The following is a 21,761-nucleotide window of genomic DNA, read 5'->3' on the forward strand; positions in this document are numbered from 1 at the left end:
TGACAATGCAAGAGTTCTCTCTCAAATGTGAATACTAGAAGAGGTGTATGAGGTCTGATATGCAATTCTACAACATAATTGCCAAAGTTCCAGAATTCACAGGTGAAGGGCACTAGGTGGTTAAACAATAGTGAGTATAAGTTTTCTAACTTCTTCTTGTGCTCTCCAATGCAAGTGAATAAACTGTGTTTTCATAAGCTGCAAAATTTACTCAGTAATAAACAACACTTTAAAAAGCAAATTTTTACTTCCGGTGGTCACTATTTCGCAACACTTCTACGAAATTGAGATACTCATAACGAAGTGCTCAAATATCAATTTTTAAAATTTCACAGTGCTCATGTTCTATGATCTCCTAAGGTATTTAATTTTGCCTGATGTTCTGTGTGGTTGTATGGGGCATTGCACGAACCCATTTATGATAGAATAAATAAAATAAAAATAAATACCAGCAAAGTATGGTTATCTTTACTTCTACTATCAACCTGGTGACTGGAGGCAAGTGAGGACACCAGCAACAAAATACAGTAGAATGCCAAAATAAAATTATCTTTTGAATGTAAATGTATAAGAAACTCACAGATCTTTGTCTTTACGACTGTCAAATGGAAAGTGGTAAGAACAGCATGTTCTCACTTGATTATGGACAGTGTTTGTCATTAACGTGGTGTTATGTCTGGTCTCTGGTAATTATGTAAACATACAATTCTGTTTATCTAGACTTATGTCTACAAGCTCACTGTAGACAACAGTTCATATAACACCAGTTTCAGTCAATTTTATACAACAATGAAGTAGAAAAATGACACTCTGCACACTTTGCAAAATCAAATGCAACACGGAATTTGTCGTAAGTTACATGCTACATAATATATCAGATTCAGCTAGCGGCTGTTCAAGATAAGTATGAGAGAAGGAAACAAACACAACATGTCTGTGTACCTCTGGTGAGAAAGGTTCATACTGGTTTAGCTTCTCTGGATCAGTGACAGCCTGGTTATACACTTGCTGTAATATGTGCCTCAGGAGACCTCGGGACGGATGCTTGTTTAATCGCTGTGCTGGCAGTGATGTACCTTTTTCCTGAAAAAGGCCAGATTAGTATATATTTCAGTATAGATCAATTTAAAGAATTATGCAATTTGGTAAACTGGTAAAACAGAAGATTACAGGCTGGGGTTAAAAATTTCAATGGCTAACAAAAGGACACTGTAAATGCTATTTACTCGAACTGTCCACAGATACAAACACGTAGGTTTCTCGCTACTGCACAACAATAATTACTTATACAAGTGTAAGAAATGAAAAATACATTGTTTCTATATCAGAGGGTGTGAGGCAGCAAGAATTATCTAACACACATATCACACTACAGTAATTCTGACGCCCTAAGAATATGAAGGCACAAGAAAGTATTTATTTTTTACACGTTCCATACTAGTACACTACAAAGCCATCTATACAGGGCACAAATGAGTGTTTCAGTAGCTGAAAGCTAATTAAAGAAAAATTACAGTTTTATTTAAGATTTCAACTGCCATGAATGCAAATCTGATAAGGATTCGCCTACAATTGTGACCTCACATAAAGCAGATACTCCCTTAAACTGATGATAATTTTAGCAACATTGGGTAGAATTAAATATACTGTGCCAGTATGAATAGACCACTGCAGGGAACTCAGCAAAGGAGGATAACAAATAAACTGGGTGATATACTAGACAAGATAAATTTCTGCCACGTCGGCTCTGGCTCACAATTCCACGACGAGCTGGCTGGCTGCTTCCAACTAAAACTCACTTTGAAAGCTGTTCAAGTATTTCAGTAATTAGTACACAGCAGCGGAAGTCCCATACGGCAAGGTCAACGTCAAGTTCCCGAGACAAAGTTCGCCACATCGATCAGTTAGCGATTTGTGGCTGACAAGTGTTTCCGGTTACATTGCCGCTGCAGATTTTCGGTACAACACAAAATGAGTTGGGAACCAGTCGTTTCGTACAATGAAATGTTGTTTATGTTCCGAGAAGCATAGCTTTTGCGCGCGACCGGCCGCCAGACGACACCGGAAGTGGTGACGCACGAGTTACGTCATCAGCTGCGCGACACGGCATTGATCTGGGCTAGCCGCCAGGCCGATGGTTGCTGGGCAACGCACGCCACCCTTGGCGCCAAACGAGCTCAGGAATAAAGGAGCGCTACTGTTCCGGTCTTTAAAAGATCCAGGAAAGAAAACGCTTACTTGTAATCAACTCCTCTAGCAAGTCAGAACAGGAGCATCTTTCCGAACGGCAAACCAACTTTGGTCTCAATTTTACTGCACGGGAATCGCTTCAACACAAAATTAAGTGGAATATTCATAGCACGCCTGAGATTAGGTGGGGTTAATGTTAAAAAGGTGAAGGCAATTTTTGCAAACATGACAAAACAAAAACATATTTACAACACAAAGATTTTCATACGGCGTCATTGACATTCGGGGCGCGGTTCGTTCACTCGTTCACTCACTCACTGAATGTGTTCCATGGTTCGCATTAAGAAAAATAATCTTCAGGGTGGAGGATTGCTAGATACCTTTTGGAGTGCACTCCCATTGTTGGATCATTAAATCTGGTTTTACTTCAGAGATCGCCACCAGAAGTCTCGTTTGAATCATTAGCAACACGGCGTTTGCAGCATACGTCGCGAAAATCAATTTCCAACTGAACAACTCGGAAAGGGGATTTTGAAGGTTAAAGCTAATTGGAACATATCACTGAAACACGCAATGAGGACTAGATGAAATTAGGACTACATAACGAGAGCATCCGGAATGATGTAAGAAAACTGGTGCTAAACACTTACCAAAAAAGACAAGTGCATTCTGGTGTTAAAAAAACCGCGCGCATACTGCAATGTGACTTTAATACTACGTAAGTAATGTCGAATAAGAGAAAATTTGAAATGAAGATAAATGAGAAGCGAGGTGTCTGGCGAGCTGGACTCTTATTGGCGAGGCCAGCGGCTCAAACCCCGTCCAACCGTACAAATTCACGTTTTCCGTGATTCCCCTTATGGCAAATGCTAGGATGGTTCCTCTGAAAGGGCACGGCCAATGTTATTCCTCGGCCGTCTCAATCCGAACTTGTTTTCCGTGTCTAATGAAAGCGTCTTCTTTTACAAAATAAAAGATTGTGCGAACATGCTAGTTGCTTCGCTTCTGCGTAACGTATGGAACGTCCTCAACACTTGAGCATTAGAAGTCTTAAATAACGGACGCAAGAATTACTTTACTTACTGAGGCTGAAAATAAAATTTAATAATAGAATTTTATTTTTGGTGGTCATTGAAGTAAAATACTACTAGGATTCAGTAATTCGCTATCTTGTCCGCGTTACTGGATTTATAGCAAAGGGGAGATGTGTATGGAACGGGCAAACGTGTTCACAAGCAATGATGCTATAATACGTCAGAGAGAATGGGACAGAAATCAGTTTGTGCAGACTGAGATCGGAAAAAAGCTAAAAGTTACGCTTCCCGTAAGGGCAAGACGTGTGTGAAGGGCAGAGGTAAGGTAAGTACCGCATTGCAGGAAGCGCCGCCAGGTGACAGACTGCCTGTCTCTCCGAGCTGCAGACGTCACGGCTGGCCACGCGTGCCACGGCCACGCTTCGCCGTGCTTCACATCGGGTCCACTGCGCAACAGTCAATGAGTTGGGATCTTCACTCTCGTGCTTCTGTTCGCAGGTATCTACGTGTAGCCTCGGAAGCCGTATCGAGTGGAAGCAAAATGAAAAATATTGCCAGACACTCAAAATCGAGGCCATATTCACGTACGTGATGTTTAGGAACAGCGCAGCAACCCCGCATTGCTGACCTGGACAAGATCCTAACGAATTTGGCTCGTATTCGCCTTTCTAAAGCTCGTTTTGAGATGAAAGGTGTCGCCTGCTTTGAAAAAGAGAATTAAACTTCAGGGAGAAGAAATATAATCTTGGAGGCATCCTGATGAGACTAGTTCTGCCAGAGACGGCGAAGGACTCGAAAGAGCAGTTCGACGGCGTGGATAGTGTCTCGAAAAGAGGGTTATAAGGCCAGCATCGGGAAAAGTAAAACAAGGGTAGCGAAATGTAGCCGTACTTAATCGGGCAATGCTAAGGGAATTAGATTAGGAAACGGGACACTAAAAGCAGTTGACGAGTTTTGCAATTCGGACAGCAAAATATCAGACTATGGCCGATGCAGAGAGACTGGCAATAGTGACGAAAATGTTTCCGAAATTTAGACATAAATGAAAGTTCTAGACGTTTTTACTGAAAGTATTTGTCTGGAGTGTTGACTTTTACGGTAGTGAAACGCGAATAAGCAGTTAGCACAAAGAGAATAAAAGCTTTTTAAACACGGCTATAAAGGAAAATGCTGACGATTCGATGTGTCTAAGAACTACTGAATTGATTTGAAGAGAAACAAATATTTATAGCCAAACTTTACTAGAAGAAGGGATCGGTCGAGAGGAAACTTGGAGCCATTCGTACAAACTGCTGCAGACAGCACCAAAGTCGTTTCACAGCGACACGTCTCGTGCGACCAGAGCTGCAGTGCAACACGACGTGCTGACCGCACGTGCGGACTCAGGCGTTACATAAAGAAGCTGCGTTTCTTCCTTCGCCGAAGCGTGTGCTGATGAGAACTGCCTCCTGGACATGTGGGAAACCTGCCTGCGACACTGTCCCACGGCACAGTCCATCCGCAGGTGTTAGCTAGGCTGCTCACAGCCACTAGTTTCATTTCCCCGTCTGCGCTTTTATCAATTTAGTATCATTCACAGTCAGAGACTAGTGTGGTCTGAAAAAGAAACTAGCGAAAACGGTTACCAGCGCGAGCACCCTGACATTCTCACTTCGCTACACATACGAACTGGTGTCCGAGAACAGAGAAAAACGACCTACAAGCTGAGGAGCTCCCTAGCCTCGCTGCTGCCGCTACCCGACTAACGGAGCAGTCTCGGCAGCTCACGTTCGGCCGTTTCGCTGGTCTTTTCGTCGGTACCTGCTGTTGTGTGGTCTGTTTTGGCCACGGGCGGCTCGGCTCGTGCAGACCGAGGCCGGCGTAAGCAATCGATAGCGAGCGGGGCAGGCGCCTAGCTGCAGCAGACTCCACGTAACTGGGTTAGGCGCGCGGGGTCGTCGTCCCTGGCTCCGACAAACCGACGCTATTGCACCTTTCCTCCGCGTCGTGGTTATCTCTCCTGTGTCGTTAACTATCAGTTCTCGCTGCGTGGCATTCCAAAGGAAACGACGTTCGTACAGAAACTGGATGCACTGGCAAGTACTTAAACACGTCGCACAATTGCCTGCCGAACGAACTGTATCCAAAACACCGAATGCAACTATCAAAACGTAAGACAATATTTGTCCGGTTATTTAAATCGACATCGTTTCTTCCGTAACTGAAAATTTAAACGGGGTGACTAAGCTCCACTAACCGAAAGCTGCCAGATAAAAGCAGGGTATCGCACAAGATGTGACGCATTCCGTGTTAACAGTGAGACTGGTAAGACGTCAGGAACGAAGAGATTTGTGCGCACGGGGAGACAAGCGCACGAAAACGACGCTCGCACTTCAAACACGGTTTTCCTAACTCCGACAACAATGTCTTCTCGTTCGATAAAAGCGTGAGTGTTTCGAACAGCGGCGCTTTCCCTTTGCTTTTCTCTAGCAGTGGGCGTCCAACGAGTGCAGTGGAACACGCCGAGGCGACGCGACACCCCAATCAATAAGCGGTCGCCGCTGCTTCCGCCGCTTCGCGCAGCTTAAAGCGGACCTATCCAAACACGGTGCGAGCACGTGCCACACATACCTCCCCGCCTTATTTGCATGCCAACTGTTGGCCGATTCCACAATAGTGATTCACAAACTCCAAACTCGTTTAGATCAGTTCCGTCCGGTGATGCAGTCTTTAAAATATAGCGAAAGCACTACTATAAACTTTGTTCGGCGTTGCTCCCTACTCGTGGTACGAGAAGAAATACTAATGACGCCAGAGTCATTACCAAAAACTGTTACCTTGTCGTGTTTAGTTTCTGTCTATGTCGCATCGCTACCCGCCTGTAACAGAAGCACGCGATAATTTGACGCAAACGACTCTTCGCAGTCGAGGCGACACGAGCCCAACTGCCCAGATTTGAAGGCCCCCAGTCGGTCAAGGTCATCGCACAAACGGTGATTTTCCTCGCTTACTTGGAGCGAGTGCCACGGTAGTTTAACACTGTCACTGCATGTGGTGCCGAGTTGGCTGCTGGAGTGCCCGAGTCAATGGACTCGTATTCGGGAGACTCGTGCTTCTTATTTTGGTTTTTCGTGATTTCCCCGAATTGCTCAACGCTAATTCAGGGATGGTTTCTTCGAAAGAACACTGATGATTTCCTTCCAATATCAGCCTTCGTCTGAATGTCCTTTCTGAGGTCGGTATTTTACACCTACAGAACGGAGATCTCATTCGTTCATTACGTTGTCCCCATCGATATTTACAGTCACCTAGGTTGAAGATGCTCTACAATTGTCTTGCAGTCGCGGTCTCTTCAGAACTCTCGTAAAGAACTTTAAGGATACAGGGTACTTATAAATGGTGGAAACATCGAAATTTTTTTATGACTATTAAATTCTATAGTCTTTTCTGATTACATTGATAGGGTTTCAAATGAAAAATGACCTATATATACCAAATTTTAAAGTCACGGTCATGTATGCCTCCACAACCCCTTCATTTCTGTTACAGAAATCGCACTGTATATGTTTGCAGAAATGAAATGAATGTATGGCATTGTTGGCGGGAGTTCGGCCGTCGCATTGCAAGTCCCTTTTGGCTTGACTTGCGAGCCAACGATGAGGACACACAACACCCAGTCATCTCGAGGCACAGAAAATCCCTGACCCCGACGGGAATCGAACCCGGGACCCCGTGCGCGGGATGCGAGAACGCTACCGGAAGACCACGAGCCGCGGACTGTATATGTTGGTAATAGTGCAGCTTTCTAGTGTCCGTAAATGATTCCAAGTGCTACGTATATTTGTGGAAGTACATATCCTTTAGTATGAAATAAATACGAACTATGCCACGCATAAAGAAATTCAATAAAAGGGCATTCCGTGGTAACCAGTTCGCAACCAAAGCAAGCCACACTGTTGAAAGTAACCTATGTATCAGTTCTTCAGGGAAGGAACTCCCACATGGCACACCTCTTGGTGATTCAAATTTTTGTGTTAACAATGACGCTGTTTGTAGTGGATTTTTTGTTGTTGATATGGGCATCTTATCTCCTTTGATAAAGGAAGTGGCGAAATGTAAACAATGTGATGGTGTAGGCTGTCTGGAAATACCTGAACAACAAAGTAGCAGAAAGGGTTTAGCGTCAAAATTAGTTGTTCTGCGTGGATCCTGCAATAAATCGACCTCGAAAATGACTTCGAACAGATGTGAATCTGAAGTTAGTGCATGCAATGTGTGCAACAGGAAAGGGAAGGGAAGAGAAGAGAGGCTGCTTAAACGTTTTGTGGTTTAATGGACCTTCCTCCTTCCAGTAGGATCAGCAAGTACACAAAAATACTTTTATGTGCCTTGACGGTTGTGTTTCAAGCATCTATGAAACGTGCAGAAGAAGAAACTGTAAATATTAGTGGAGCCAGGGACATTACTGCTGCACTTGATGGGGCATGGCAACGTCAAGGACATCGTTCCCTGAACGGTGTTGAAAGCGCTACTTCTCTGGAGACTTGATGGTGAGTGCTCGACCAAGTACTGCCTCACCTGCCATTGTAACACTGAAGGATATGTTGAACATCAGTGTCCTAAGAATTATGATGGTTACAGTGGAGGTATGGAGTGTGATGGAGCTCTACAAATATTTCAGAGGTCTGTGCCCGTTTATAACGTTAGATACACGAAGTACCTAAGCGATGGGGACTCTAAAGCTTTCAATATAATTAATGAGTTCATTGTTTATGGTGATACCTTGGTAACAAAACTGGAGTGCTGTGGACATGTGCAAAAGAGGATGTGTGCTAGACTGCGGAAGCTACGAAGACAAATGAAAGGATGGTTGCGACCTGATGGAAAATCTGTCTGGCTAAGGCAGATTGACAGAAACTGAAATAGATCTTCTTCAGAGTTATTATCGACTGGCCATTAGACGAACTGAACCTCTGAATGATGTTACAGCAATGAGAAAAGCTGTATGTGCCACCTACTTTCGTAAGTTGTCCACAGATGACCACCCTGTTCACAGACTTTGCCCTAAAGGAGCAGATTGTTGGTGTGGTTACCAAAAAGCAAAAGAAAGTGATCAAATATACCATCATAAGCAGTCTCTTCCTGAGCCTATTATGAATGAAATAAAACCAATTTTTAGAGACCTAAGTGAGCCTGTTTTGCTTAGTAAATGTCTTCATGGGGGCACTCAGAATACAAATGAAAATTTCAACCATTGCATTTGGGAAAGATTGCCCAAGAATGTTTTTGTACGACTAAATACATTAAAAGTTGGTGAACTACATGCAATGAAATGTTTCAATGAAGGAGTGATAGCAAGGTTGGAAGTCGTGAGCAATTTACGAATAAAATGTGGCTCTAATACGGAAGATCAACTGCTTGCATGTGACAGACAACGGGGGCATGAAGCTGAAAGATTCGCTGTTCAAGTTACCAAAGAAACACGAAGTGCTAAAAGGAATGCCACGAGGAAGCTTGAAGATTAAGAAATACTGCAGGATGAAGACTACGCTTCAGAAATGTTCTGAGGCACAGTTTAACTGGACTCATATCTTGATTCCCATTTTCCCCCAGATGTATTTTCAGAATTCAGGTAGAAATATTTCCTAAAGTTTATAAAGCATTGCTCTAAATTTTTTTCTGTAACTTGCAATAGTCCATACTTACGTATAAGTACTAAGCATTGTTGCACAATCAACTAAATTGTAGAAAAAATAACATTTTTATTAGGAAAAAATTATAAAAATTAAAATGTAAGATGTGATATTTTTTATCCTTGTAATATTCATAATAACTGGAATTAAAGTGGTCTAGTACCTCAGCCATCAAGTCATGCGTATCTGGCAAAAATTTGGTCTCCTTGAAATGTATTACATTGGATTAAATGGTACCTCAATTTGAGAAAACATTTTGGAAATAAATATTCCACCAATTTCTTTGTAATTTTTTTAATAACCCTAAGCAGGATGAAAAATATTCAAAATACTAATTTGTTTAGAAAGTGTGGTGCATTACCCGATATCAATAAGAAATCTGTGTGGTCTGGCCACCAAGAGCTGTTGCAGGAAGATTTGATTCACGGATTATATGGCTCCTTCCGTGTATACCGATTTTACGACCATGACGAGTGGAGCCTGAAGATGGCATCAATGTAATGCCGAAACTGGTAGCACATAACAGTTCATAAAATAAAATAAATTTCTACAATACATACGGCTGTTGGTAAATTATTGCATCAAGAGGTGCCATGATCGTGCAGCTGAGACGATACGTCTCGAATTTCCACATGTAAATACGCTAGTTTCAACCATCAAAAAGGTTTTTACTAAAGCACCTAAAACAATTCAATCATTTCGAGAGGAGCTTCCCAACGTACCACTTCCACCAGAACTCATACTTACTTGCTGGGGAACGTGGCTAAAGGCCGTGGAATATTACGGTGGGCATTTGGAAGCGTTTGAACGGCGGGCATTTGGAAGCGTTTAAGAGCATTGTTCTTAAATGCGGGAGGAGGCAGTGAGCATTACTTCAGCTAAAGATCTTCTAAAAGACCCAACAATTTCCAACGACATTGCATACATAAAATATCATTAGCTATGCGTTTTTGGTCCATATTACTACAGCTTTAGAGTGTTCAGGGAAACCAGTCTACATTCTCGTGATTCCGGTAGTCATAATGGTGCGTTACAGGAAGTATTGTTTCTGCAGGGACTTGTGCTTCTGTAGTGAATAGATTCGTTAACCAACAGACATTGAATTTCATCAACAGTCCCGAAAATTCTTGTGTTTACCAAATGAATTTGGAGAAACTTTTTTTTTTTTTTTTAGGTGGTTATGTCAATTAAGGTTGTGTCTGATCTAGTTGTACATTTGGCTGGAATGGCCGTAACGCTGATACAAACATTGAGACGACCTGTCGTCGGTGACTGAAGAGAAGATGAGGAAGCGGAGTGGAATGAATCGGCTGGCTTCACGTCACGTTCCGCGAACCAGCCGCCGCCGCCGCCGCCGCCGCCGCGACTGCGCTTCCGCGAGGGCGGCGTGACGTGGCCCGGCCTGGCGCAGTTTCAACATTATTCCCGGCCCCGGCCTTGGCCGCCTACTGCCGCTGTATTTCCCGCAGGGGAAAGACTCTTTGCTCGTTTCTGGTCCCCCACAATGAGTAAGACAGAGCAACGATGTGCACACTCGCTTTTGCTCCTCGACCACTGCATCACGACGTACTGACCGGCGTACCTTCCACGACAATGGAAGACCTAACCACAAAACGCAGTCTCGTGAAGCGACTTTTGGTACTTATCCCCTGTCCAAAGGCATATGGTGATAATGATTTTAAACACGCAGGAAATGAACGAGTTGAGTAGAATAGTTTAAAGGATAATCCGACAGACTTATACTTATCGCCAAAAATACATCTCAAATGTGTCAAAATAAAGCAATCGTCTTTGACACACAGCTATTCTTTTGAGATTCCTTCGGTGGGTGACATCGTATACTGGCCCATCATAACTTTAACTACTTCCTTAACGGCGAATGTGTCACGGCTGAAATTAATGTTTTCCCGCAGAACCCTCTAAAATCGCCACCTGTAGTTGTCACTATTGCTGCTCTCTTTCGAGTCCCAAACAATAATTTGCCAACAAAAGATAAACTTGTTCGGCAGACACTGACACCCTGCGCTGGTTTACGGAAACAATTCGCCCACACTGGCAAAACCCGAAACCGATGGACGCGACGTTATCCCAGAGCGCGTCGCGTTAACGCTGGCTGCCATCTGTGTGGCGTCTCCCCACAGACAAATAAATGGTGTTACTATTGTGTGCAACGGTCCGACAGACGTATTCACACCCAGGAGCCGAGCACTTCTTCTGAGACTGTGGCACGGGCTAACCGGCTGGGCTTTATCGCGGTTTAATTCCGGACGGCGCGAGGGTGGCCGAGGACCCTGCTCCGCAAATACCGGCAGGACAAACGCGGACTATCCGCCAACACTCTAGGATAGGTGGCTGATGGCAGCTCAGATCTAATTGCGCTACGGAGAAGACAGTTTTACACTAAAGTTACTGGGAAATGACGTGTACTTGTCCAGCATATTTGTCGACTACTGTGGAATTATACGGAAGTAAGGTATGTGAACACTGGGTGTGGGTCACACGCTTAAGCTTACTAGTAGTGACGGGGTCTCCCCTCTAACGATAAAGTTTCTGATCGTGCTGATACAATGCCAGCACGTAGTGTCGTCACTGTAGGGGAGAAGATTACAATTAAATGTCGGATAATGACATTTCGGCGATAAAAGGCTTCAAGAAGTTCGAGGATGAGATACGCTGTCAGAAGTTTTTGGATCTTACATGCACTGTTTCTGAAGTACGTGTACCAATACTGGTATTTTAATACTCAGGTATGGAGATCACGAATATTCTGTAAATATAAGGCAGTATAATTAATTCGAAAACAATAGAAGACTTTACGATTTATCCTCTTGTTAACTACATGTTTTTCTATCTGAACTGAAGTCAAAATGAAACGTCTAATTGCTCTGGCAGAAAAAGCAACAAGGCAATTTGCTTCTAAGTACACACATTCACTCTGAATGAAAAATCAAACTTGTGACAAGACAACTTCTTAATGCACATTTCCTAGTGAATACAAGAGCTGGCTATAAAATAACGATACTATTTCTATACAACACTTTCTTTCGAAAACATAAATATTTAGTTATTGTCACCCTCACTGTAGTCCTTTCGTCAATCTCTGCAACACTCCTAGAGAATTTTATAGTGATGGAAGTCTTCCTCTATGAGTTCCTTAGTCACCGTTCCGCTTTTCTTTCACTGTTTTAACTGACTGAAATATTTGTTTTAACGCAGATTTGACAGTGGATAATAAATCAAAGTCGTACGGTGCTAGGTCAGGCGAATGAAGAGGATGCTCTAACACTAGGATGCTGTACTTTGCTGGCAACATCGTAACATATAATGTGGTACGAAGCCGGAGCGACGTCTCGAGAAAGAACCCGTGATTCGTTCTTCCACAATTCGGCTCTCTCTTTTTTCTTCTCACTGAATTGAGCAAGAACCTCACGGTAGTAATGTTGACAGTCTGACCTTCAGGAGCCTAATGAAGAAGAAAGAACACAATTTCACGAATATCGAAAAAGAAACAATCATCGCTTTGAATCTTGATTTGGTCATTCGAGCTTTTTCGCTCCTTTTGACGTTGGGCCGTTCTAATGCATGGATTTGCGCTTAGTTTCTCGATCAGCAGTGCAAAACCGAGATCGGTCACATGTTATCACTTTCTACGAAATTAGGGCCATTTTCAATGGTATTCAGAGTGTCAGTATGAACATCTTCACGACCTTCTTTTGGTTTGAACTTGAGAATTTTAGGCACCAGTTTCGCATATATATTCTTCTCATGTTAAATTAAACTAACTTCGCCCGAACAGGCCACGAAGGGCCAACGTCACCGATCGGCCGCCGTGTCATCCTCACGCACAGGCGTCTCTGGATGCGGATATGTGGTCAGCACACCGCTCTCCCTGCCGTATGTCAGTTTACGAGACTGGAGCCGCTACTTCTCGATCAAGCACCTCCTCCAGTTTGTCTCACAAGGGCTGAGTGCAAACCGCTTGCCAACAGCGCTCGGCAGACCAGATGGTCACCCATCCAAGTGCTAGCCCAGCCCGACAGCGGTGATCCGACGAACCGGCGTTACCACTGCGGCAAGGCCGCTGGCATCATGTTAAATTGGTTGCGTTTAACTTGCCTTACGCATTCTTTGTCATTTGCTGCAGCGACCGAATACTCAACCGACAGCCAGATCGAATAAGATTACTTTTTTGGTCATCAGTCTACTGACTGGTTTGATGCGGCCCGCCACGAATTCCTTTCCTGTGCTAACCTCTTCATCTCAGAGTAGCACTTGCAACCTACGTCCTCAATTATTTGCTTGACGTATTCCAATCTCTGTCTTCCTCTACAGTTTTTGCCCTCTACAGCTCCCTCTAGTACCATGGAAGTCATTCCCTCATGTCTTAGCAGATGTCCTATCATCCTGTCCCTTCTCCTTATCAGTGTTTTCCACACATTCCTTTCCTCTCCGATTCTGCGTAGAACCTCCTCATTCCTTACCTTATCAGTCCACCTAATTTTCAACATTCGTCTATAGCACCACATCTCAAATGCTTCGATTCTTTTCTGTTCCGGTTTTCCCACAGTCCATGTTTCACTACCATACAATGCTGTACTCCAGACGCACATCCTCAGAAATTTCTTCCTCAAATTAAGGCCGGTATTTGATATTAGTAGACTTCTCTTGGCCAGAAATGCCTTTTTTGCCACAGCGAGTCTGCTTTTGATGTCCTCCTTGCTCCGTCCGTCATTGGTTATTTTACTGCCTAGGTAGCAGAATTCCTTAACTTCATTGACTTCGTGACCATCAATTCTGATGTTAAGTTTCTCGCTGTTCTCATTTCTACTACTTCTCATTACCTTCGTCTTTCTCCGATTTACTCTCAAACCATACTGTGTACTCATTAGACTGTTCATTCCGTTCAGCAGGTCATTTAATTCTTCTTCACTTTCACTCAGGATAGCAATGTCATCAGCGAATCGTATCATTGATATCCTTTCACCTTGTATTTTTATTCCACTCCTGAACCTTTCTTTTATTTCCATCATTGCTTCCTCGACGTACAGATTGAAGAGTAGGGGCGAAATGCTACAGCCTTGTCTTACACCCTTCGTAATACGAGCACTTCGTTCTTGATCGTCCACTCTTATTATTCCCTCTTGGTTGTTGTACATATTGTATATGACCCGTATCTCCCTATAGCTTACCCCTACTTTTTTCAGAATCTCGAACAGCTTGCACCATTTTATATTGTCGAACGCTTTTTCCAGGTCGACAAATCCTATGAAAGTGTCTTGATTTTTCTTTAGCCTCGCTTCCATTATTAGCCGTAACGTCAGAATTGCCTCTCGCGTCCCTTTACTTTTCCTAAAGCCAAACTGATCTTCACCTAGCGCATTCTCAATTTTCTTTTCCATTCTTCTGTATATTGTTCTTGTAAGCAGCTTCGATGCCTGATTCTGCGATAGTTCTCATTCGATATTTCCGTCCGTTTTTGATGTCGAAGGACGACCCGTGCGTCGGTCACCTTCAGTGTCTTCGCCACCTTGGAAACGTTTTGGCCGCTCAAAAACTCGCGTACGTGATAGACGTCTTCTCCAAACACTCCTTTTTACTAAAATACTGATGTCAGTAGCAGTTTTTCCTAGTGTGAAACTTGACGAAATTCGTTGCTCTATTACACGTACCATTTTTCTGGCGAAACAAAATACCAGCTCTTACACAAATGAAGAGCACACCCACACTGATTTGTTCACGCCGCATTCAACCGAGGCTTCACGCTTCACAGCTACTGGTCCATTATCTTCGCGCATCCGTACTTACTCGGTCAGCTTCATTCCCGCTATTATAGTCACACCTCGTATGTGAAACTACTTTTATTAGCGCCATTCATTATCACAATATCTCCTATATTTTCGCAGTTAATGTGGTTCAGAGAAACATTATTGCAATTTCTTCGTGCATAAGACTGGAGTGCTCGCAAAATCGAACAAACTCACTCCTGAGACAGCGACCTACACTGTGACAAACGAACAGGCGTAAAATGGACCGAAGAACGCAAGCAAGATCACAGCTGGAGCGCAGTTGGACTAAACTATATATATATATAGTGTGTGAGATCGATTTCGAACAAACTTTATACACATATACCTTACTGTCGGACGACAATCGCTGTGGGGATAAAACCACATGCCTATCAACGGGGTGGAGTGAGAAAACTCACAGCCCGCGACACGTAAATTCCCAGACTTTATTCATCCAGTATTTGAGAATGAGAACACTTAGCCTACAAAATGATGAGAGAAAAAATGTTTACCGCTTACTACTTTTCGCAATGTTGATGCATTAAAAGTACGACATGAGGCATGACGTTATGATTTATCACTACTAACTGCATTCGCGACATTTTGCAGACAGCATGCACACATAACCACTGAATGTAACTGCAGAATTGTATCATTGTACGACACACAGTTCAGGAGGTATCACGTCAAACATGAAGCACAACAACAGATGCTGCTTGGCACGTGCATGGACGCACAGCTGTAAAACAAATACCTGGGCAAAGCCGTGTTTCTCCGTTAGTATGTTAATAAAGCGGGAAGCGAACATACTCCTTTCTACCTCAGTCCACTACGTTACGGTGAGAATTCTTAAAATTTTCGACTTTCTTCTTAGTATTTTATCTTAGGATCTTCAAGAAGGCTTTTACCACTGACAATGTCATTATAACAAATCGTACCAATAGTGACATGTTTGGCTGGTTGGTTTAGGGGAGGGAACCAAACAGCGAGGTCATCGGTCCCATCGGATTCGGGAAGGATGAGAAGGAAGTCGGCCGTGCCCTTTCAAAGGAACCATCCCGAAATGCGCATGAAGCAATTTAGGGAAACCACGGAAAACCAAAATCAGGATGGCCGGACGCGGGTCTGAGCCGTCGTCCTGGCGAATGCGAGTCCAGTGTGCTGGCCACTGCGCCACCTCGCTCGTTTCACGTGTTTGTGATAACATATATTCGGAGGGCGGAAGTAAAAACGACTATAATATAGCAACTTGACAGGTCATTTGTCTACTACTATCGATTTTAGTGGTCGCATAGAGTTTTACGGAGGACACGTAATTATGACTTCACTTCCCAGTAAGCTTCTCCCAATAACGATGACCACTTTAACTAGTGGCCGTTGCTACATTTAATTCTGCCAACACGACAATAAATGATTTCACACTCAGTCACTTACACTGTGTTTCGGCCATTATTAACTCCCTGTGTGTCTCCTGCTTAGGCAGCCTCAGACGCATCGAGCACAGTGCCGTCTACTAGTTAAAGTTGGCAACGATCAGAACTCAGTCTACACCGGTCGGTGTAATTCAACTTGTTTGGCTTTGAGCCTCCCATCAGCCACTAATTTGAGCGTCATCTTACAGCTATAACCTTCCTTAACAGTCCAAATGGCAACGCGCCGTTCTCATACATCCCTGCTATTCCATTTATATTTGTTCCTCAATGGTTGATATGCTCACTACTTTAAAATAACTGGGTAAAACCACAGTTGTCGATTACAAGGAAGCACTATTACTATGTAGGTTATAGGGTTCGAGGTGTTCAGCAATGTCGTGAAGAGTGGATTCGTAAATAAACGAAAGTTACGCTCCTGCGCAAACCTCCCCTCTCCCCCCCCCCCCCCCCCCCCCACACACACACACACACACACACACACACACACACAAGTAGCGAACAGTAAACACAGGTTTGACGTAGAAAGCTCAGTCTAAAGTTGGCAGATTTCGTTGCAGTTTTCCTGATTTGTTTGTTAGCGTTTTTCTTTTGTAAAGACCGATGCATAATTCAATGACTGGTGAGTCATTAGCCACCGGGATTTGATCTTCTGCGTCCACAAAGTCTTCTGATCGCAAGAAGGGACACGCGATTCATCGTGAGGGTAGTGAAATAGGAAGTAATATCACAAAATCGTGTGATCGAGAAGCAAAGCAGGAAATCCTTAATATTATAGAAAAAAAACAAGATTGTCTACGTACTGCCTATTATGCTGGCGTATCTGTACGATCTGATACAAGCATTCGAAAAGTGAGAATTTCCACAGACGTATCCCCTTTGTGCTCCGGCTAAAAAGCTTCCAAGATCTGAAGTAATACAAGTTTCATTGTCATTACTTGGCTATGAATTTTATTTATATATTCATCACATTTTCACTGCGGGTTAGAAACAATCGCGGAACCCTCATGAATGACAATGATTTTAATTGACATCTAGTGACGAAAGAAGCATTTCAGTGGTTGCATACTAATTACAAAGCAGGCTACAAAAATGAAGAATGTGGTCAGTATTATTCCGAAATTACGAGCACCCTGCAGAGCACGGTGCTTACATATATTTAATTTGCTGAAATGTATTGTTGACAAAGGCAGGCTTAGATTTATGACAATGTTTTCCGAACGTCGTAACTCTTCCTCTCACAGAGCACACCTGACTAGCTTTGGAATACCTGAAGCGCGCATTATTCTCAGCTGCTGACAGCACACGGGCCGTCGTGTTTTGTGGTGGATCAATTGTTTACTTTTCTCATTAAATCTTTTATTCGCGAATCACACATGACAATTTGGCAAGCTGTTGTCTGGCACGTGCGCGCCACTCGGCCCGACGGGCACGCTCGTCATTATTTTCATTTTGCTCAGTTGAAGAACAGGAATAAAATACTTTGGTAAGTTGCGTTGGGTTACGGAGATTTCGCCAAGGTTGACCCACAATTAGAACTTGATTTTAGTATAGTCTGTTAACCTTTTCTCATTCGAAGACTATCATTTACGAGTAACGGCTATATATCTCTTGTTGACAAGTTTATCTGTGGCTCTTTTGCCATAACAGGGTATAATTTCCACAAACTCATTTGAAGCAACTATTCCTACTGAATTCTGAAACAGAGTGTCTCATTAAACAAGCAACTGGCGACCAGAGAGGTCAACGGCTTACCGAAAATCTCACTGTGTCGGTTTGCAGCAACATAAGAGAAGAAATTTCATGTATATTTTCATAGTAAGAAATTCTCTTTTCACTAGCTGTCCGAAAGAACAGACACCACGCACTGCAAAATAGGTGCGGATGCACCATTACGTCCGACCTCCTGCGGGAATCTCAAAGTAGCGAGCATGGAGGGCACGGACGAAGACCGCGGCGCGGGTAGATGGCGCCGGGTGGGACCGTGAGTAGTCCGGGAGGCGTGCCGGCATAGGCCGTGCTACTGCTATAAACACTGCGTCCGGTGGCTGACGCAGCTGCCTAGTAAGTAGGAGACCTGGGTTCGAATCCCGGTCCGACACACATTTATCACTCGTCGCCGCTGATTACGCACAAAGTGCCAAACGTGAGATATCATTTGGTTAGTTTTGTTTTATTTAAACATGTTTCAGCACTTTCTCTGCTGTTATTCTTTCTCACACGACGGAGTCAGCTATTTATGTTTGTAGATTTTTATGTACTATTCGCTCCGTCACGTGGGTTAAGTGCGAAAACTAGTCCGTTGATTGAAGAGTGACTCACACGAGCTGAATACGATAAGGAAATCTGTGCAATATTACCAACATGTTAGGTCGAAGAACTTGATGTATCAATTTCTACGTTCAGTGAACGTAAATTTAACATTTCGAATCTTTTATTATTTTAGGATTTATTTACAGCTGCTCCGACTTCTTCGAATGAACAGATAACATAATTATTCGTTTTGTAAATTTAAACGTCTCTTGTTGTTGCAGTCTATTTACCCCATAAGTGGGTTGGTACAGTCTGGATTTAGCTACTTGTCACTGGTTTGTTGTGTGTTATAGCGTTCTGTGACAACAGTTTTCATCAGACTGCAGACTTCAGCGTGCACAGTAAGACGAAACCGCAAACAGCGCGGCCACGCGGAAAGGACGAGTTAACTGGCAACGTCTAAACCGAATTTCCTGTGGGTGAAGAGATTTTATTATCGCTTTAACGTAAAACGTGAAAATAAAATTGTAGGATTTATAAAACGAATATTTAAGTTACATACATGCTGCGGACGATGGCCACGCAAACTAACTTTTTGGTTAACACAGTTGCTGCATTGTGTATCTCCTACCGTGATGCACACGCGTGAAATTACATTGCAGAATGCAGGCTCTCGCGGTCGCTATGGGCGTCCACGTTAGCTTATGTACTTTCTAGTTATTTCGAATAAATTGTAAGCTTTAGTGCCTCTAAACGAGAGCAAAATATTACTTTAAATGTGGAACGCATTGTTTCGCATGGGATGAGTGTGTGGTTCATTACGAATTAAGTTTTCTAAAAAGAAGAAACGTGTGTTCTGCTAACAGTGCTGAGAAAGCACCAATTATGGGTATATTTCCTGACACTATAAACAAAATACACAGGCAGAATAAAACGGAAATGAGTGTTGGACAAGTAGTCAATAAAGTGGATCTGGTGTCGTTCGCCACGTGTTAATTTGACGCCAGCCCGCAACCACAGCATGGCGTTGGCGCTACGAGTAGAATAAAAGCCCCCTGTCGCCCTTTTTGATCCAGCAGATCTGCAACAAATGACTGAACGGCACATTCTGTCTCCACGAGGAGCAAGGAACTGAGCACGCATCGTCGAGACTACCACTGCACAGGCGTCGAACTGTGAACACCACGAGGTCGGGCACCGGTTTAAAAGCAGCCCTGACGAACAGTGACCCCACTGAAAGCGATGCGCAGGCGAGCAAGTGTTTACAACGAGCGGCCAGCGCCACGCCGTGCAGATGCACACAGACAAAAAAGAGAGGGGCCATTTAAAAAAGAAGCCAGGCAAGGCCTGAAAATAGCGAATGGGTCTCTGGCCGGCCGGCAGCCTAGTTTAGTAAGCGCGCGGGTTCGCTGACACGCGGGGGGGCGCTATATTTAGTCCCCGGCGATCGATGTTGAGGGAGGCACCGCGCCGAAAGCTGGCGGAAGCGGCCGGAGGCGCCCGACGCGACGCCACAGCGCGACACAAGGCCAGCCGCCACAACAGCAGGAAAAACGAGTGCTACTTACCGCCTGCTTTACTCCCGGTAGCAGCACTTTTTCAGGCATATTGCTAGTTTGAGCTGCGCGGTATGTCCCTAAGCACAATCGACACTTACAATCGAGCCCTGTAACCTCAAATATAAGCACTATCTAACAACGTACAAAACACGAGAACAGTTGCTGGTCACACACAACCGGATTTTAGTTACCAGCCACGGATACTCCCGAAGGATTCTGACCTGCCTGTACGTTAGTGGCCGACACCTGCAAGTACTCTGAACCGGCAATTCCTCCTCCCCAGCTGGCCACGTTCTGAAAGTCCGCGGTTATGCCTGTTGTTTTAATTGCTTCAAGTACGCCGAAGGGGTGGACCAATGACCACATCGCAAAACTTATACAATCGTAGCGCGAAAGAGCTTGTTCGTTGAAGTTCATCCAAGAGCATTACACGAACAAGAATGTAAAAAGATGAAGTAAGAGGTGACAAACATTTCTATACCGTGTTCCAGATGTGGACCGAAGGGTATTGAAAACTAAGCTACAAAATTTTACATCAGGTTTCACAAAAGTGCTCAGAAAGGTACAGGCCTTGGTAAATTTTAATTATAAACAAATATATGATGACTGGCAATAAAAAATATTGTTTGTACTATGTTCACTATCGCATTACCCGTAGCTGTGTTAAGTCTATTATTTCACAGATATTATCTGTCAGTACTTTACAAATGATCAAGAACGCCAACTTCCTAGTATACCGAAACTTCACGACTCTCACAGTAGTGCACACCATACATCAGACGCACACGACCGGAATATTGCCTTTCGGAAACCGATTTTTCACTCGTTTTGAGCAGTTTTTCTTTCGAGCAATACGTAAGTTCATAGCGTACAAACCGCCAGCGACCTACACAATTCTCTTCGTATTATCGTCCATAAAAACTTTCTTTCAAAGACGTAAATGACATTCAACATTCAAATTAACTACAATGAAATACTGTATAAAATTGCGCAGTCACTGTTCAGCGCACTTTCGGCGAGACAACTGCGACTATTGAAATTCGTCGGCTGTGGCTTAATGACCTAGAGTCCTAGGTCCGCGCATAAATCACGATAATCTGTCGATTTACATCAGGAAGGGGGCAGATCTGAGGGGCGGCTCCTGCAAGTTAATTAATGGAAACGGCGGGTCTGTGATCAGCAGTTCGGATCCGTCAAAAATATCAGCGGAATTGGCCCGTCGCAAACAGCAGTAACACGGAAGAAATACCTTCCTTTGCACGGCTACTTCAACCACACTTTGTATGTACTGTAACGAAATAGGTATTACGTGCATATTGCGAGGAACTGTCAAGAAATGACACTCACCCCTAATTTCTGATATCAGGAAATACTGAGCCAGACTGGACTCCCGCAGGCGCACGCCGGTCACCTCGCGGCGCCTGAAGCGTAGATGCCTAGGCGCTATTTGCAATCTATCCCCTTAGAACTTATTACGAGTGCCATACGATTGTCAACTGTCAACATACACAGAACATGACTGTCACATCGTTGGTTACAGAACAAAAATAACGGCAGTATGTTTGTTTTATTTGGAAGGACTGTTAAGTAATTAATGAAACTACATTGTAAATATATCAAACGATTATTTAAATTGTAAACATGCTCAAATGGTGTAGTGTGAGCCTTAACAAAAGTGTACGTATCGTCCGATAGGCTGAAGCCCTAATGGTGAAGCTCCGTTTCGAAATGTTTATTGGGGATATAGAAGTCCCTACTGGTAAGACAGTGGACAGACTTAATTATTCAGTTTTCCAACACTGGCTAAATAGCAGGGGACTTCTGGGTGGGCAAAGAA

General features: G+C 43.6%; 1 protein-coding gene across 3 annotated transcripts in view; it reads right to left on the reverse strand.

Moving 5' to 3' along the window:
• LOC124614067 (histone-lysine N-methyltransferase, H3 lysine-79 specific) overlaps positions 1-21,761 on the reverse strand; it is a 205,570-nt gene that overhangs the window by 102,424 nt on the left and 81,385 nt on the right. For 2 of the 3 annotated variants that reach the window (XR_006979690.1, XM_047142901.1), the window contains exon 5: positions 943-1,083. Coding sequence is in view for 1 of the 3 variants with exons in the window: in XM_047142901.1 (XP_046998857.1) it covers positions 943-1,083 (141 nt within the window). In the remaining 2 variants the exon portion in view is untranslated. Of the gene's footprint in view, positions 1-942; positions 1,084-1,799; positions 1,990-21,761 lie in introns of those variants that run through there. The other variant, XM_047142903.1, reaches the window with a different exon arrangement.

This window comes from Schistocerca americana, chromosome 4 (assembly GCF_021461395.2).
Source record: "Schistocerca americana isolate TAMUIC-IGC-003095 chromosome 4, iqSchAmer2.1, whole genome shotgun sequence".
In the NCBI taxonomy this organism is placed as follows: Eukaryota; Metazoa; Arthropoda; class Insecta; order Orthoptera; family Acrididae; genus Schistocerca; species Schistocerca americana.